This window comes from Leguminivora glycinivorella, chromosome 22 (assembly GCF_023078275.1).
Source record: "Leguminivora glycinivorella isolate SPB_JAAS2020 chromosome 22, LegGlyc_1.1, whole genome shotgun sequence".
Lineage (NCBI taxonomy): Eukaryota > Metazoa > Arthropoda > Insecta > Lepidoptera > Tortricidae > Leguminivora > Leguminivora glycinivorella.
In genome coordinates, this window is record NC_062992.1 from 11,337,686 (window position 1) to 11,351,237 (window position 13,552).

A 13,552-nucleotide genomic window follows, 5' to 3' on the forward strand; every position below is an offset into this window, starting at 1 on the left:
ACTTTGTGAAAATCTCAAGAAAAAAAATTCTCCCTTCATGAAAATTTTCACATTTTTTTTTGTTTTTATGATGAGCGTGCTAGTCTTTATAATTAAGTATGTGTTTTCTACTGAGTTAAACTAAATGAATGAGATGTATAAGAATATTGTCCCAAGATATTCATTACATGTTTCATTTAATAACCCCAGGTTTTATATATTACCAAAGACATATGTAACTCCGTATAGACAGATAAAGTCTAGGAAAAAAACGTACCTCAAAGCCCTAGAGAAAAAGGTACGGTGGCCTAGATGGCGTTACACCTTTGGGGACGCTCGGCTAGATGGCGCTAATATTAATATTTGACATTTTAACACATATCAAGCTAACAATATGGGCCAAATTGTCAAAACTGAGGTTCAAAGTTTTAAGCTTGTGTCAAGAGATGGCAGTCTATGCACTGTGATTACACATTTTACTTTGATAGTAACTCTCTATAAGACTCGATCCTCTTTGATATTACTATACAGATATAGTGCGAAAAGGGTTTCCTTCATATTTTTCCGGAAACGTTCGTATTTGTCATGCTAGTTCAGTCAATGCCAGTACATCTTGTACTGAGACTGACTGAAATAGCATGACACGTTCGTACGTTTCCGTAACAAAACGAAGGCAAATCTTTTCGCACTATATCTGTACTCCAAAATAGTATATTGTAGTTTTGCACTTAAGTTGAATTAATATGAAGTATTTATTGTAATTGTTGACGTGTAAAATAGCGTCTGTCGCACAGAATTAGATTTACGTAGAAGAAACAAGTTCATCTATTTGTATGGCGGCCGAGCGTGTCAGATTTTGTACTGAAGTTGTTACTTGCCTGTGATTTTAAATATGTCTCAGGCCCTTGAGTGTTCATAATTTTTGTGTTGTATCAATTAAATATCACGTAACGAGGCATTGTTAATGTTTATATTGACTTCAACTTACAAAAATTTACGCCCGAAAGCTGCAAGCTGCGATCAAAGACGGACAACTCAGTGGATTTCACTGAGTTCATTTGACACGCTAAGTAGATACATTTGCTTGATCTATGGTATATATGACATCTATGGTCTGTCGCCTACTTGCTGAAATTTTTATTTTCTTTTTTTTTTTTAGTGAAATTTTAAAACTTATCGATAAAATGATTATTTAATGGATGCCTATTAATTACAACAGTGTATAATAATTATAAATAATATATATTGAAGTGAAGCTACTTGAGTATGAAATACACAACACTTTTGAGCTCCGCGAGATACCTGGAACAAAATCAAATCATACTTATAAATATTATTTAGTGTGTGTTTGTCTGTGTGTGTGTGTGTGTCTGTCTGTGGCATCGTAGCTCCCGAACGGATGAACCGATTTATATTTTTTTTTTGTTTGAAAGCTGAATTAGTCGGATGTGTTCTTAGCCATGTTTCATTAAAATTGTTTTTATAAATGGGAAAGTGCGAGTGTCTGTTTGTTTGTCCGTCTTTCACGGCAAAACCGATCGACGAATTGACGTGATTTTTTAAGTGGAGATAGTTGAAGGGTTAGAGAGTGACATAGGCAACTTTTTGTCTCTTTCTAACCCTCCACTTCCCTAAAACGGGGAGTGCAAGTTTGTATGGATCATTCCGCAATTTTCGGATTTAACTCGAGCGAAGCCGCGGGCAAAAGCTAGTACCTTATAAGAGTCTTATAGCTTATAGCAGAAGCAAAACTCATGTACGTACCCACCCTTTTCATTCGGGAGCCGTAAAGATGTTTAAGACCACTAACTGAGAATATAAAGCTAGTACTCTATCTTATATAACTACTGTGGTTTGGGGGCTAGGTTGATCTGTGTAAGGTGTCCCCCAATTTTTTTTACTACTCTGCGGCGGCGACATATATTTTTCCCCTCTCTAGCTCGGAAACACGTGTTTTGTCCTTTAATACCAGGGTAAAAACGCATTTTATCCACTATTGGGTAAAGTAATTTAACCTTGAATAAAGTCATATTAATTGCTTTAAAATTGATAAAAGTAGGTGAATCTATTAATAAAGATAATTTACCACATGTGGAACTACTGGAAGCAGTGATAAACGCATTTTTTGCGTTGTAGTTTCCTCGCTATAGTGAGGGGAAAAGTTTTGTGTTACACTCGGGGGCAAATGTATTTTACTTCTCGTGTGTTATTAACTCGCAAGTTCAGGATTCTATTCTCGAACCACTCGCTTCGCTCGTGGTTCAACTATAGAATCCTTTCACTTGCTCGTTTTTCAATTCCACACTCGGCGTTAAAATACAACTTTGCCCCCTTGTATAACAAATAACTATTTTAAGTTTCCTTCATAGTAACTTACATTGTTCAGTCCTTATGTAAAAACTTGTTGAAGGCCTGGTAGGAGGTCTCCAGGTCGAAAATGAGCTGCCTGCCCTGTGCCTCAGATAGCTCGTCTGAGGCTGACATCTCTGACAGCTTGTCCAGCCATTCTTGAACCTGTAAAAAGTTTTGAAGTTCATATTTTGTGTTCTAAGTTACGTTTTAAATTTATTTGGATAATTATATGAATTGCAGTATTTAAAAATACTATTTAAGGGCATTTTCAGAATTTGGGTCCCCAATTAGCAAAAGTTGTTAACAAAAATTAACTCGCTGTCAGTTTTGTGACGACAATTAAGCATGAAATCTGTCTAAAAATTTACTTTTTTCACATTCTGAATGTAGATTATCGCTTAAAGTTTATGTAATTTTATAAGTGAGAACCTGTAATTGGCTTTGTAATTTTATTTTGGATTGTATTGATAACTTCAGCTGTTGGTTTTCCATGTATGTAATAAAAAAAAAAAAAATCTTGTAACATTGGAAAAAAATGGTAAAAAAGTAATTTTATCGCGTTTCGACACCGTGTATGACTTTAAAATTATTAAAAATGTGTACAAAACGCGAGAATTTAAAGATAACAATTACATGATTAGCCGGCAGCATCATGAGACGGTTCATAGTGTCCCTCAGGTCAAGGAGTTCCATGGCTCAGAGCTCCACGTGAACCTTATCCACCATCCTTTAAAGTGGTTACTCTGACTAACCTTCAGTTTCCCCTCGAAGTCTTCCGGCAGCATCATGAGACGGTCCATGGTGTCCCTCAGATCACGGAGTTCAGGCTGGATCATGTCCATGGCACGGAACTCTAGACGAAGTTTGTCCATCAGAGTAATGAATAGCTGGAATCACACAAAATTTGTATGTAAGACTTATATTGACCGGGATATAGACCGTGATTACCTTTTTGATTTTTGTCGAGCTCCCGATATTTCGACGCAGTTGCATGCATCATGATCACGGAAAACTGACGAAGGCGGGTGGATGTTAAAGGATGTGAGGTGTTGAAGGAGGGTAGATCGCGCGCTGTCTATGCAACTTTAACATCCACCCGCCTTCGTCAGTTTTCCGTGATCATGATGCATGCAACTGCGTCGAAATATCGGGAGCTCGACAAAAATCAAAAAGGTAATCACGGTCTATATCCCGGTCAATATAAGTCTAATGAAAATAACCGTGAATCGTCAAACTGTCTCACAGTTTGGCGAAAATTTAATTTAAGGTACTATATAACTGTGTTTTTTTCTTTAAATAAAATTAAAAAAAAAAAATTCAAAACTCTTAAAATTTGTATGTATTATCCATATCATCGGAAGTCACAAGATGGTATGGCCCCCTAGGCAAACGTCGCAGCGGCAGACCATACACAAGATGGGACGGAGATATAAAAAAATCTGTTGGCCCAAACTGGATCCAAATTGCCAAAGATACATGTGGAAATCGATGGAGGAGGCCTTCACCCAAAAAGGGTCTAATGCACCAGCATAATTAAATAACAATTATTTAATTGTAAAAAATTGTAATAATGCAATTAGAATAAAAGGCTTTTTTATTTTATTTATTTTATCAATATCATGTTAATTAACATCAAGGAATGTTTCTGGTAATGAATTCATATGGCATAAACCAGATATCCTAGTTTTGGGACAAATGTATACTTAATTTTTAATTACTATTGTACTCAGCAAACTATGTGGAAAAGTAACACACTTTTTCAAGTAGTGTAGTAGTTCTATATCAATAGAACACTCTTTCAGATCAATCCGAATTTGTCCAGAAACATAATTTCAATCAAAGAATACAGTGAAAAAAAAAATGAAAAAAGTTTATTATATTATTTAAACCCAGGCCCAGGATGCAGTTTCGTCGCACTAGTACCTTAATCTATATTATATATCCAAAGAGGATCGAGTATTATAGAGAGTTACTGTCAAAGTAAAATGTGTAATTTCAGTGCATAGACTGCCATCTCTCGACACAGGCTTAAAACTTTTGGACCACAGTTTTGACAATTTGGTCCATATTGTTAACTTGATATGTGTTTAAATGTCAAATATTAATATTAGCGCCATCTAGCCGAGCGTTCCCCAAAGGTGTAACGCCATCTAGGTCACCGCACCTTTTTCTCTACAGCTTTGAGGTAGGTTTTTTTCTTAGACTTTATCCGTCAATACGGAGTTACATATGTTTTTGATATATCTAACAGTTATACTACATATTAGAGTTGAATATTGTTCTCTAATTATAGCAAATAGCATCTGGGTGGCTAGCCGAATGGCACAATCGCTCACGAAACGAAGCGCTAGTAGATATCTATCTCTATCGCGCTTGCGTATTGGCGCGACAGAGCCAGCGGCGTATCGCTTTCGTTTGGCGTCGGAGAAATGCCATTCGGCTACGGGGCCTGGCTACTATAAATTTACAAGAGTATTTCCTGCTTTTGGCTTTCTGACAGATTAACACATTCAATACCAGACAAAAAACTGTAATTTATAACCACCTGCTTGTATGGCAAGAACCCGCTGCCTCCCCCCCCCCCTCACCCCATCAAGGCCTTCCCGCGGCTGGGAGGACAAATCTGAACAAAGTTTACGAGTCCCCACCAGGCGGGTTCTTGGTTGCAAAAGTGTATAGTATTTTTGAAGTTGGTTTAATACTCACCGAAACAATCTCAGCAATGTATTTGTTAGTGTTGCCCTTGTCATCCTTGATCAGGTTTGGTTTGTTCTCTCTAATCCGCTCCAGCGCTGCGGGGCAATCTAACTGGAAATGATATAAAAGATTAGAGATGAATATTCGGTTGCTATTCGGTATCCGGCCTATTCGGCCCTTTATTTAATATTCGGCCGGGTACCGAATAGTGACGAACTATCCGGCCGGATACCGGATGTGCTAGTTTTGATTGAATGATTTTGGGGTAAACAAATTAAATGAAAAAAAAAACAGTTACAGTTATAATACTTATAATCATAGTGCTTAATTATTAAAAAAATAAATATTTTTAAACAAAAACGGACTCCGCACGTAGTTCACTACGAATCAATTAACTCAAAACCTGCACGACGCGCCCGCTCCCTGCTAAAATTGTAAGTATTGTAGGTAAAATTCTGCTATCCCAATATTCGGAGGCCGGATACCAAATATTTGGCCGATAGTTGTGCCGAATATTCAGTATCGGGTATCCGGCCAAACAACTATTTGTTGCATCTCTATAAAAGATATATCAGACAATACAAAATGATGTTCCCTTCCATACTTACATTGTCAGATAAGTAGAAAAATTCACCATATTATTAATGAATAAATATTCAAACAAAAAGAAGAGTTTAATTCAGTAAAGATTATTTAGGGTTGTTAAAAATTTAGTAATTATGTAATCTGTGGCAAGGCATGCTAAGGGATGACAAGTTGTACCAACCCTAATACATACATACATATAATCATCCCTGTATCCCATAAAGGGGTAGGCAGAGCACATGAACTACTCAAGTTTCAGTGCCACTCTTGGCAAAAAGGGGTTGAAAGAAATCAAAATTGTGACATTGCAGTGACAGGTTGCCCGCCTCTCGCCTACGCCACAATTTAACCCACCCCCCACCCTAATAATAGTAATAATTCTATGACTATGTAGTATGTGCAAGCCAAAACATTGCCAGAATCACCCTAATCAGGAGTGGACAACCACTGGTTCCAATTACATGACAAAATCTTTAAATGTTATCTATATCAAATATGTTAGTATACTTACTCTGAATTTTGTGATGAATGCCTCAATATTAGGAAACTCTGTGCCTTGCACCTGCTTGAACGCGACCTTATACTGCACCAGGAGACGGCTGCATGCCGCTGTATACTCTTGAGCACGAACCAAATCCCTCATATACGCTTTTTCTAGATGCTGAAGTGTACTAACTACAGCATACAATTCTGCCATGTTATCATGCCTAAAATTAGGTAAAAACGGTATAAAACACTTTGTTAATGATTGGAATTCCTTAATAAACACTATCCATCCAGTAACTAGGGAGAAAATTGATGTTTTAAGCAGTGGACAAACAATGAGTAATATTCTGATAGTTTGAGTAACTAAGAGGTTTTTTTACGTTAAACACTTACTTTTCACGCTCTCTGGCATTGCGATATAGCTTAACTTCTTCGTATAACTCGGGTCTAGTGTCTGTAAAATGATAAAGTATTGTTAATTGGGAAAAACAAAGGATAAACATAAGACCAAGAAGAGAAGTACAAACCTTGCATTGTGAATGTATGCCGGTGGAGATAAAATTTAAAGCAAGCTTGGTGAACAAATTGTTGATAGGATCACAGCGAACACGCACTAATTTTAAGAAGAACAGAAGAATTTTATATTTATTTTACACAGACTATGACAAATCCTATCGCCCTTTAATTGGGTTTTGACATTTGATTTGACGTAAAATTGAACGAATGAAAAGAATGATGACGTTTATGACTCCAATGAGTAGTGTTGTCCTACAATTTTGCTTTTGCAATAAATTTATTTCTATAGCAAAAAACACCTCGTGCAAATTTTCGTCTATGTGTACTCCCCACGGAAGAAATCTGTAGAACTGCCAGAACTGGGAACAATTCCACAGAAGTATAACCACAGAGAACCTATAGAGTCGCAATCTTGTATATTTTGTTCGCGATACGAGTCACCAGTGTTTGGGGTGCGAGGAGCGGGCGGGGAATGTGTTAAGCGCGCTGTGATTGGCCGTTTCAAGGACGGCGGGCAGTCGCGCCAGATGAAAAGGGACAGAAGTATGACTGTCCCTCTACTGACGCGTAAGTGGCCAATGTAAGTTGACCTATCGGCGGCTCTGAATAAATTATAAATATGACTTATTTGTGGAATGTAATGCTATCTGTTTTTAAATTTGAGCTTCTTGTTACCTTTCCACACCATTTCACACTACAGGTGGACATCTTTAAGGCATCAAAATACCCTTTTCCAATTTTTTTGTGCGAAAAACACGCGCTGCTTTCGGGTCTGTTACTTGGTCGATACTGATCGGGCACGGCGAGCGCCCGCGCTTATATCAGTGCAAATACTATATGATCAAACGAGCTTCGCAAGCGAAGTTCGATCGATATTATATGACTCGCTTCATTGGAAGATATAATTATTAAGTTTACATTATTGTAGTTTATTTAATCTACTGGCAACATATTGCACGCTTATTTTAGAGATTTATAAAAAATAAGTATTTCAATTGGCTCTAAACCTTCCCCCCCACCCTCAGGTCGGTGTCAACCGGCGGTGGGATCCTCATTATTTTCAGAGATTATTCTAAGCAAAACTTTGGAATCTGGGTGTATCGGGGGGGAGGGTAATTATATCTTCCAATGAAGCGAGTCATATAATATCGATCGAACTTCGCTTGCGAAGCTCGTTTGATCATATATTATATTTCCTCGCTTCATTGTTCGATATAATTATTAAGTTTACATTATTGTAGTTGTTTAGAGACAAAGTTTTGCGGATGCCAATTGTGAAAACAAAATTAAATATTTATCATTAAATTTTGTAACATAATTATTACTAAACAACTAGCAATTACATAATTATGTAATTTATACACAAGATCAGTCTTATTCAGTAACACAGTTCATAATTAATTATAGCAAACTGATCTTGCAAATAGGTCTTCGTCAACTATTTGACGATGGCAGAATTTAGGAAATATTTGCGAGGTTGAGGTCCAACCCGCAGTTTTTCTGATAATGTCAAACATTGACCCATGCCGAAACGGCAGTAGACGTGGTAGTATGGCGAGTGCCTGTGTGCACTAAATGTTGCCACGTCCATCCCGATCTCCGCTAGTACTTGTTTTATCCACCTGCTTATTGACTGTGCCATCGCGTCCCTGTGAGGGCGCTTCGCAGTTAATAAGAGGTGTTCTGAGTTCGGAGGCCTTTTATCGCTTGTTAGAGTGAGATACTCGCGAAGGACCGAAGTCGCGCGACACGTTTCTTTAAGGTACGAAAGGAACAGTATAAGTATGTCGAGGCAGATGGTTATATCTGACACGATAATTTTTACCCCATTTGGGTAGTGTATATTCACTCATTTAATCAGTAAGAATGTTGGCACGCGATGGGCAGTGCATAATGCCAATAATACGACAAGCTTTTTAGTACCTAGGTAATCTGCTCTAAAGATATAGTCGTATTTGGATACCATTCATCAATGTAATCCAATACTATTTTTGGATCCCAAGAGTGAGTAAGTATATTTTGGAAAATTAGGTCTCATTTTAAATATGCGTTTTAACAAACGTTTAACATGTTCTGTTTTTTTTTTTTTTTTTTTTTTTTTTTTTTTGTCCTGCGAAACAGGGATAATGCTGACCTTATGATTGTTTATGGATCCATAATATGACGATCCTGCTGTGATCAAAATGTCCACCATAGTTTAAATCACGTTTAAACGAAACGTTATATTGCTGAATGGTATTTTTAGAAATAGATGCGATCACATGAAGTTTCCTCAGATAACCTTTACCGGAGAGCACCGCTGCACCCAGGAAAAGGCGCTCGTGGAACGGATTCCTGGTGCTGTGATCAGAACAGACCTTATGTTCTTCGGGGCTCATGTAAATAATATCGGATTTTACTAGTGACATTAACAAAGGAAACTACGCTTGGGATTGCCAGACGGGGAAGCTAAACTTCCTGTTACTTTGTCATAAATTATCTTTTTTAAAGATTTTAAAATGATCGGCAATGGAGGGAAACTATAAAAGTCTAGTGTAAAAGCATCTACAGCTGATGCATCTGGGTATTTCCACCATGATAAGTAAGTGTACATTTGGCATTGGAGCGAGAAGAGAAAAGATCAATATCAAGCTCACCAGCAGTATACATTATGCGTAGCAGTATAAACGCTTCATGAGATAGTTACCATTCAGTATCGAGATTCACATTTCGTGATACCCGGTCTACTTCTATATTATCTTTCGTATATTTAATATTTATATACGATGCAAAAAAAACCAAAGGTTTCGCTTCTTCGCACCACTGCCAAATCCGTCTGAAAGGGTCGTTCAAATTTCGAAATTGAACGCTGCCCATGCGATTTTCATCGCTTATATCAGTTATAGCTTTCGTATTGTCTATACGAATTAATATAAAACAGTCACAACGACGGTCATTTGAGAAATATTAAGAGGTAAACATACTGCTAACATTTCCAAATGGTTTATGTGGAAAGCTTTTTCCTCGGATCTCGACGCTCCGTGTGCAAGAGAATATAATATTCATCCCCCAGTTCGGATCATTTAATATTAGTTTCGGTAATTTAATTTTCTTACTATAGTTTGGGTCGCGTTGCAAGGCTAGAAATTTTTGGCGTTCTAGAATTTTAGTATATAGCCACCCAAATTTAGCTGCAGGGCATGCGTTAATAAGTACTCCGATCAGTTGAGATAATTCTCTAACGGAACAAGAGTGTTGTGACAGAGATTTTCTAACCATCACGTTGATTTTCTTTCGTTTTTCCCGTAGGTAAAAAAAATCGACTGAGTTTGAACATAAAACCTAAGTCTCGACAAACCTGTCGTGGTTTTAATGTCCTATTAGTATAGTTTATGACAAAGCACAAGCATTCTAGTAGGTTAACGTTTACGTTTCGTAAACACTCTACATAAGAGTACCGACACATAAAATACCGCGCTAAAAAAGACCATAAGACAAAGCCGTAAATTCATTTAAGTTAATAAACTAGGGTTTTCATCTTCAAAATGGACGCTCAGATATTTGCGGCAATATCTCGCAATAAGAATCAGTGGGTAAGCTTCCTTCAAATCAACTGTAGCCATGAAGCTACCTGTTGGTAAGTATAAGCTTAACAGTTGGTCTGTGGTTTTCCATTTTGAAATGTTCTCTAGGAATAAATTTGTTAAGCTTTTCGAGATTTGGAATAAAACGTTTGGTGTCATAGATTTTTGTGACAAAAACGTTCTCGAAATAAACTGGTCATGCTGTGGGATGCAAGGGACAACTGCATCCAGCTGAATTAAATTTTGGACGTACCTCCATAACGGCTTTTCCACTACTCCAATTTATTTTTGGGGTACAACGTCTTGAAAAAACCGGACGTTCAAAAGTTACAGAGCAACCGTTTTTAAGCGAATCTAAAATAACTTCATTTGATGTTATTTTTGACCAGCAATCATAAAAAATATTTTATTTTACCAGCGTGAGGTAACTGACTCATTGTTGAGGAGTGGCACGGGGCTTGCCCTGGCCCGCTGGTCTAGCTGGAGGGTTCGGGGTTGGTTGACTGCTGTCCTTTCTCTGGGCCCCCCCGCCTTTCGACTGGTAACGAGGAGGGCCTGACCCGTTTCCCTGAAACTGGTATTGGTTGCGCGCCGACGTTGTTGTCGAAGTTGATGGAGCCGTGTTGCTCTTTCCCAAATATACAGACTTTTTATCTGTAGCCATTGTTTCTCAATTACTTTTGAGGCTTTTATGTTTTCCGGGAGTTTACTTCCATAGAGTAAATCGCCCGCATCTTGAATTATGGTCAAGAAGGGTTTTTATAACCTGGGTGTGACAAGCCTTGTACGTGCTTGGGTTTTGCAATAATGCAAGTCTGATAAGATGCGACAACTGTCGCTTAACAGCTTGATAGCAGTGATCTTATATATCATCAGACGTCAATAGAACAGTAATAGCTCGGTTTATGGCTGTAATGCCTACACCCAACTGGCAGCTGCCACAAACAGCATGGCTGTAATGGCCGCAGAAATTTCTGCATGAAGCATCTAAATGCGTACAATTTTCGGAGATAAGGTATTCTTTTAATATCTTATCCTTCAAATATTTGGGTAAACCCTTGCGGACTAATGATAGCCAAAGGGAGGCTAAGTTACCGTGAATTTTTCCCCAAGTATGGGTGTATGTTCGGTATATAGCCTCACCTAAACACGGTAACCAGGTCTGGGTCCAAATCAGGTACTTTTGGAGCTGAATTTTTAGGAGTTGAGCCTGGCGCCGTACCCGCAAGGTGTTGCGTCTTCAGGTAAGATCTCCGGAACATTCTCGATGTATGGAGAATTCGAGTCCTGGTAATTGAGTTGGTTGTCCGGAATGTACCATTTCGGTCTCCGTGACTTCTTGTTCGAGAAAGCAACGATGCTTTCTGAACAGAACAAAAAACCAAGCAATAATTTAGTTTTATAAAAACTAAAATAAAAATAGTACCAAAATTGTGGGTACACTGAGAGAAAATACAACCAGTTTCATGTTCGTTCAACAAATTTTTTGGTTAAAATAGCACCTACGTGCTTTTTGGTTCAAACAACAAGCTACTTGTCATTTGAATCAACAAGTCGATTTTATAAAAACAACCTGACACATATTGTTTTAAACATACGTTTGGCTGATTCAAACGGATAAACCGCAACAAGTCGAACTTGTTAAATTCACAATGCAAATTTCTCTCAGTGTAGATTTCACCCATATGCGCGTCTTACTTAGTGTTATCTCGCGGATAACATTCAGTAACTAATGTTCATATCAACATGTGTTCGTAATAGAATCACCATGTCTTACATGAGTTATGCCTTCGTGTTGACTCACGGTCAACCCCCCGGCTGCCTTCGTGTTGACTCACGGTCAACCCCCAGGCTCGCGTCTTGTTAAAAGTACGCGTTGTGTGATCATCCGTAGATGATGATAAAAATACTAGTCCACTGTTTTTCTTGGTTAGTGCGTTTTACGCTTTGGCATTGCCAACAACCAAGATAAACTTAGTATCAAAAGATAGTGCAGTGGACGCGTGCGTCTGTTGCCGTGCACGAAAAAATAATGAGGATCCCACCGCCGGTTGACACCGACCTGAGGGTGGGGGGGAAGGTTTAGAGCCAATTGAAATACTTATTTTTTATAAATCTCTAAAATAAGCGTGCAATATGTTGCCAGTAGATTAAATAAACTACAATAATGTAAACTTAATAATTATATCGAACAATGAAGCGAGGAAATATAATAGGAAGGCTGGCGACCGCGAGTCGTCTTGTAATGGATGTCTATAGGGGTTGGTCTGTGAGTATAACTAAAGGTACTCCCGGTAGGTATACATTAAGGTATACATTAAGGTCCCAATAGACTAAAATTTCGCACGCCGTGTTTTTTTCGCTTACCGCGAACTGAATTGCGTCTCTATCACACTCGTAATTTCGTATATAATGCAACACGTCATCGACAGATTTGTCTAGCTTACTAAATCAACTAAATATAACTTTATGTCCTCAAATGGTAAGAAATTAATGCCACTGTCAGTTGTATGCATTGGCAAAATTGCTTTTTTTGCAAAACAAAGTAGTGATACTAGTGATGTCCTATTTTTGCCTATGCAATAATATTTAATACAATTGAGTGAGTACGCAGCCTCGTTGGTTTTACAGGTGGAATTCGGATAGCATCATGATTAAATTCTCTAAAAAGATTTACTTAAAATAGATTTATTTTAATTTTTCTTAATCAGGGTTGTCAATTTAAGTGACTCACTTATCAGCATGGCAACACTGGCATACAGGCAAGATGACGTAATTGTCCAATATGGCGGATGACGCGCGCACACCCTGCCGCCCGCGCCCGTAGTATCTTCGGCAACTGCCATTCGTCTCAAACGATTTCACCTTGCTATGAATAAAAACGGTGAATAACTCGTGTACGAAATTGTTCAAGTAACAATCCGATTGTTGGACCTCAAAAGTGCGTTGTGAAACTGCGTTTGTAAAGGTGGATTCGTGGTTGGTGTTGTATTTACCAGTTCTGTCTTTATTTTGTTGAAACTGAAGTGTTTACGTGCTAAAACCGGAGTATTGTGAGTTAACATAGCGGTGCTCGGGCTTCGCACTTGCCGTTTAATGGGATCTTGTTGATTATCAGGTCAGTATTTATGAATTATGATAGAAAACTTATTATTTTTGATTTATACTTTCTTATCTGACTTATAACGTTAAGTTTTCATACATAATATGGGATAATTTTCAATTAAAAAGTCTTTATAAACTTTAAAATACGCAAAGGAACGTTACTATAGTATTTGTATAGTAGTAAATAGTTTTATTCTTATTGGAATGTACTGGGACGGTCGTAGGGCGCGGTGCCGGGCGGCCTAGATTTCTTTGAGTACATCCACACA

General features: G+C 37.9%; 2 protein-coding genes across 5 annotated transcripts in view; one reads left to right on the top strand and one right to left on the bottom strand.

The window, feature by feature from the left end:
• Positions 1–1,204: 1,204 nt before the first annotated feature.
• On the bottom strand, positions 1,205–6,801 carry LOC125237803 (vacuolar protein sorting-associated protein 28 homolog). The gene is made up of 7 exons (XM_048144995.1): positions 6,627–6,801; positions 6,493–6,553; positions 6,125–6,320; positions 5,038–5,139; positions 3,084–3,218; positions 2,357–2,493; positions 1,205–1,281 (listed from the first exon to the last, which is right to left on the bottom strand). The coding sequence occupies exons 1-6, from the start codon at positions 6,631–6,633 to the stop codon at positions 2,362–2,364; spliced, it is 633 nt and encodes a 210-aa protein (XP_048000952.1). The 5' UTR covers positions 6,634–6,801; the 3' UTR covers positions 1,205–1,281; positions 2,357–2,361.
• A 6,169-nt stretch (positions 6,802–12,970) lies between these two features.
• LOC125237802 (protein 4.1 homolog) overlaps positions 12,971–13,552 on the top strand; it is a 116,486-nt gene continuing 115,904 nt past the window's right edge. For 2 of the 4 annotated variants that reach the window (XM_048144989.1, XM_048144991.1), the window contains exon 1: positions 12,972–13,296. The gene's annotated coding sequence lies outside the window, so the exon portion shown is untranslated. Of the gene's footprint in view, positions 13,297–13,552 lie in introns of all 4 variants that reach the window. The other 2 variants (XM_048144992.1, XM_048144990.1) reach the window with 2 other exon arrangements.

Coding starts and splice junctions, on each gene's coding strand:
- LOC125237803 (XM_048144995.1), bottom strand. Junction 6,321..6,492: donor AATGCCAGAGAGCGTGAAAA/GTAAGTGTTTAA, acceptor ACCTAATTTTAG/GCATGATAACATGGCAGAAT. Junction 5,140..6,124: donor CATTCATCACAAAATTCAGA/GTAAGTATACTA, acceptor TATCATTTCCAG/TTAGATTGCCCCGCAGCGCT.